At 43.8% G+C, this 5602-nt stretch overlaps 1 protein-coding gene across 2 annotated transcripts in view; it reads left to right on the top strand.

Annotated features, from left to right (window-relative positions):
• LOC139562950 (putative solute carrier family 22 member 31) overlaps window positions 1-4755 on the top strand; it is a 16145-nt gene extending 11390 nt beyond the window's left edge. For both annotated transcript variants that reach the window (XM_071381146.1, XM_071381145.1), the window contains 4 exons: window positions 667-775; window positions 957-1171; window positions 1496-1607; window positions 1826-4755. In XM_071381146.1, the coding sequence (XP_071237247.1) occupies window positions 667-775; window positions 957-1171; window positions 1496-1607; window positions 1826-2270 (881 nt within the window). In that variant the 3' untranslated portion in view covers window positions 2271-4755. The remainder of the gene's footprint in view (window positions 1-666; window positions 776-956; window positions 1172-1495; window positions 1608-1825) is intronic.
• Window positions 4756-5602: the final 847 nt, after the last annotated feature.

Raw genomic sequence — 5602 nt, forward strand, 5'->3', positions numbered from 1 at the left:
CAACCCATCCAGTCTCCTCACAGCATTCCCTCATATCCAATATTAGTGAACTTTGTTTGAGTTACACATGGCATAGGACGTTTCTATGGTTCCTGGTTACCTGTACCAGCTAGATAACTGAGCTCTCACAGCTCCATCTTTCACAGGCAGCCAGTCACTTAATGAGTGAGCGCACCCAGTGCATGAGCTCTGCTGTGGTAGCCACCATAAGAGCTCTTTGTTTCAGTCCGACCGTAGTGTACTAAATCCCAAACTGGAATTACCTTAGTCCAAATCAAGAACCATTAAATTTATGTTTTGGTAATTTATTAGACGCTCTTATTATGAGCGACTTACAGGAGCAGTCAGGGTTAAGTGCCTTGCTCAAGGGCACATTGACATATTTTTCACCTTGGCTATGGGATTCGAACCAGAGACCTTTCGGTTACTGGCCCGACGCTCTCATCCCCGACGCTCTCATCCTCTAGGCCGATGGAATGGTTCCATTTAGTGTGATTTAATAGTAGGCACTGGTTCTGAGGAGAGAGATTCCCTATGGAATGTGGGTTATATGTTTGTACCAAGTCAACAGTGTTTGGTCAAGTGCCCTTTGGCTTTGGTATTGGCAGTGTGAATGTAGGCTCATATCTCTCCTTCTCTCCCTCCCTCTCCTTTTCTTCTCGGTAGAGATAGATGCGGAGTACCCAGATGATACTCAGCCTTTCTACCACTCAGTCCTGGAGTTGCATTCCACCCGAGTGATCTGGAGGAACTGCCTCATCCTTAGCTTTACTATGTGAGTTAGGATCTAACACAGCTTGTATGACCTTCTATATGACTCCTTCCACTGAACAATACAGCCACGAGGAATGGTAATGTTACCATTTACCGCAGCTGCTTTTAACAGTACTGTTTGGACAGAGTAAGTTTCATGTTTTGGGCCAAGGACCTAACCTTTCCTAACTCTCCTCCTCCAGGTTCATAGGCACAGGCATCCAGTACTGTTTCATCAGGAACCTCCACAGCTACTCCCACAACTTCTACTTTAGTTACTTCCTGCGTGTGCTGACTGGCGCTCTGGGATGTATTTTCCTCTGCCTGTCCGTCAACCGCTTTGGTCGCCGTGGTATCCTGCTTCTGTCTGCCATTATCACCGGCCTGTCCTCGCTGCTGCTGCTGGCCCTCACACAGTGTAGGTTTAACCTGCTTTATATCTGTGCTATGATGATGATGATACTATGTTGCTATACTATTACTATACACACATTGTCTTTTAAGTGCCTCTAAACCGGGTCTCATACCGTCTTCTCTCCCCTGTACATGGTTCATTAGTAACTCTCCTCATACAGTAGCCATAGGTTTGCCATGATGACCCCATTCATAATGATGTCACTGTTATGATTCCGATTGGCCATTAATTTATTCAGATTTATTCAGGTGATTTCAGGTCCATTTTATTTTTTAAAGTGCCTGTTTCCTAGTTTGCTTAGTTTTTATTGAGTCGACGTGTTCTTAGATCTGCGTGGAGTGCTGGTGTTGGTGCTGTCTGTGTTGGGGCTCCTCTTCTCCCAGGCCCTGGCCATGCTCAGTGTTTTCTTCGCCAGTGAGGTCATGCCCACCGTAGTCCGGTAAGTATTATCTGTCTACTGTCCTGAACACACTAAACTGTCATTAGTTTGTCTGTGGGTGGGGTGTTTGTTTTTCAATGTATGTGGACACCTGTCTGTCTGAGGGAGGCATTTGAAATGTGGGTTGTGTGTCCGGACCAAATGCTGGGTCAGGTGCCCTTGACAATGTCAGAGTGATCTCTATATATCTCCTGACCCTCTCTCTCCCTCTGTCTCAGTGGTGGTTGTCTGGGGCTGGTGCTAGCGTCTGGCTGTATGGGGATGGCTGCTTCCTCTATGATGGAGCTCCAGAACAACAGGGGTTACTTCCTCCACCACGTCATCTTCGCCTCCTTCGCCGTCCTCTCGGTGCTGTCCATCATGCTGCTGCCGGAGAGCAAGCGCAAGCCGCTACCCGACTCTCTGAAGGACGGAGAGAGCCAGCGACGGCCCCCTCTCTTTCTGTCCCGTGAAGACAACCTGCCCCTGCTCTATACCCGGCGTGGAGCCTCCGAGTACAACCCTGATAACTACTCCCGCCTGGTCTCCGCCACCAGGAAGATGCTCATCAAAGACAATTTACCCTATAAGATCGTTGTGCCCTCCCAGTCCCCACTGTTGCCTTCCAACAGCGAGGTGCACTGCATACTGGAGGAAGAGGCACAAAGAGAGGACTTGTCTTAGCAGCCTCTAACTACAATCATCCGATCTCCTCTCCCACAGAGAGACCTCGCCTCAAACCCACTGAATATCTCTCCCCACCACACTGAGACAGTGTGATCCAGACTCGTATCGCTCTGAACGACGGGTCTTCTTGGATATTTTGAAGGGGAGGAGAGTTTGAGATGTGTGTATTTACTGTGTCCGTTTTTTGTTGTTGTTGTTGTGCCAAATGTTTCAAATAATACAAAAAAACGATGTGTGTGTGTGCTTGCACAGACTCTGCTGAAAGACTGTGTGCTAGTCCTTTGTTTTTGTACTGATGGAGATCTGCTGTTTCTAAGGGTGTTAACACCCTCTCTTCTCCAGGTTGTGCAGCAAGGAGCTATGACTTTATTAACCACTAAGGCTAAATGCTCACTTGAGAAACGTTGCTTGTCCACTTAACTGGTGACTTGTGCTTTTCATTACTGCAGAGTGAAAGCGAGAGAGCAGGGTCCTGACTGTTACTTAATCTGATTCACTGGTGACTCAACGAGGGGAACTCACAGATAAAAGTCAGTTTGGTTCAAACTGGAATGTGTTGTAGCCAATTGTTTGATTTTGGCGGGGAACTCAAAGTATCAGTCACTGATAATATCACCGAAGCTATGACCTTAGCAATGAAAGGTCATTCCATCCTGTCCACTTGTTGGACATGTGTTAAGAACATGAGGTGTTGTCACATGATGATTTGCACCCGGAACAGAGTTCTTAGATAAAGAGTTGTTTTAGATTATTGAAATGTGATTAGGTCATGACCTCTACTCTGAGTCATTATAAACTGGGTGGTTCGAGCCCTGAATGCTGACAGCTGTGGTATATCAGACAATATACCACGGGTTTGACAAAAAATGTATTTTTACTGCTCTAGTTACGTTGGTAAACAATTTATAATAGCAATAAGGCACCTCGGGGGTTTGTGGTATATGGCCAATATACTACGGCTAAGGTCTGTATCCAGGCACTCCGCGTTGCGTCGGGCCGATGAACAGTCCCCCCCCCCCCCCTTATTACTTAATTAGAACCTTTCAAGTGACACTTTACCTTATATTAGTTGTCACATCCATCTCTCTGCCTTAAACTGTGAACCTTCCTGTTAAAAGGCAGTTGCTAGGACATGATACTTAACATTCTATGTAATTTAACTGAAAATACATTTTTTATCAACTATTAAACCACTTTTCACTGCTCTCTTTGGTATTTGGCTGTGGTTTGAGGTTTGCGTTGTTGTCCCTCTTGGCCTGGCTGTGGAACATTATATTGTTGGATAGGATGTTTACTCTTATCCCAACTCATTCTCTTTTAATGTTTCATCCCCCTCTCTTGTGCTTGCATGGGAACATAGCACCCCGTACAGGAAGTTTATTTGGAAAAACTTTACCCCACAGCTGACAATATTCTGTCCTTCTAAAGATACTTTGTATATAATTCTATATACAAAGTATTATATTATTTTCAGCTATGAATAAGTTGTCTAACTCTCAAAAGTTACATTTGATTTATTTGGAAGCTGAGGTCATACAATGTTCATTCACTGTTAGCCCGTCTTCACGTCTCACAGAAAACTAGAATAAAAATGTCCTCAAGCATCAAGTAAAGAGATGAACTTCCTTTCAGATTATGGATAACGAAATGTCCCTCATACCCGGCCAGTACATTTTCAACAATGCTATTCCACTTTTGACATCAATGGGGTCTTAACGAGGTCACTGGGTGTTGAACTAAGGTTGCTGTAGTATTTTTATGAAGCTGATCCACTTCTATTTTGAACTTTTATTTGCTTGCTCGCCTCACTTTTCAAAAATTAAATCCGTTAAACAGTTAATCAAGTTTGAATGGCCTAAACTGAAAATGTATTGAGTTCTGCCCTGTTCTTCATGTCTGATACAATGCTAACCACAAGATGGTGCTGTTCTCTTATGTATTAAATGTACAAAATCCACCATTTGGCTTTCTCGACTGGGTGTTATGTTTGATTATCAACCAAGTCAGATTTTTGTATTTTGAAGAATTGGAAACGTTATGAGTGTAAAATAAGAATGGCCAGTTAGTCCAAACACACCATTGCCGAACAGCCTAATTCATGACGTCTTTTTGTACAGCATTCTCAAAATGATTGAGCCAGATGGGATAATAGACACTGTTGTTGAATGAAGCACACTGTTCTAGCCTGGCCTTTTTGCATATGTCAAAATGAAGTTAATTGTGCTCATTGGACAGTGTTCCATGAATGTTCTAGGGCTGTATAGGAACAGGGAAAAGAAGAATGAAGTACAGCAGTTGTCTCAGCCAGGGCCTGAGAAAATCACATCTGGAACATTCTGTCAATCATTTGGGATGCTCACTGTTGTCTCTCATCCATGTCTCAACCATAAACCCTCCTCCGTAAGCTTTTCAGTCAGTTTAGTATTTCCTTTGTCACATGTCTCATGGTACAACACTGAAATAAAATCTAATGATTACACAATTTTCCTGATTATTTATTTACTGACGGCTACATTTAACCATTCAATTTAAACTCTACAATGTAAAGTAGCCTGGTCATGGATTTACTTGGTATAAGGTCAACAGTGATGTGTATAACACCATTTCAGAATAACTTACTGGTTTAGTAATGTTAACATTTCTATGTACAAATCTGTCAATCACAGTTCATGGACTCCATCACCAATAGAACTTGTGAAAGATGTGACCACAGAACTCAAGTAGTAAGGTGTTACTATGCCTTGAGCAGCCTACTGCCATAGACAAGGGGTGATAATACCAGCATGGTCTATTTAGAGGGGGCTTATAGAGACCAGGACAGCAGGCTGCTCAGAGTCAGTGTTAGTGCCAGGGCCAGAGTGCTGAGGGGGAGAACTGTCCCAGCACTGTCTGGGTTGGGACAGGGTAGCCATAGCTGGTCTTGTAGTCGTTTTTCACTTCTTCATAATGGATGGGAAGATCAGCTGGCTGTCTCGTACCTGGAAGATAGTTCAGAGTCAGGGAGGGTAACAAAGCACTGGAACAAATAGTGCATTAAAAATGCCTGTAATCTCTGTCTATGCCACTGTATTTTGTATTGCATCAGCCCTTTTTAAATAGATCAAATCAAATATATTTATAAAGCCCTTCTTACATCAGCTGATATCGCAAAGTGCTGTACAGAAACCCAGCCTAAAACCCCAGCAAGCAATGCAGGTGTAGAAGCACTGTGGCTAGGAAAAACTCCATAGAAAGGCCAAAACCTAGGAAGAAATCTAGAGAGGAACCAGGCTATGAGGGGTGGCCAGTCCTCTTCTGGCTGTGCCGAGTGGAGATTATAACAGAACATG

This window comes from Salvelinus alpinus, chromosome 33, assembly GCF_045679555.1.
Source record: "Salvelinus alpinus chromosome 33, SLU_Salpinus.1, whole genome shotgun sequence".
In the NCBI taxonomy this organism is placed as follows: domain Eukaryota; kingdom Metazoa; phylum Chordata; class Actinopteri; order Salmoniformes; family Salmonidae; genus Salvelinus; species Salvelinus alpinus.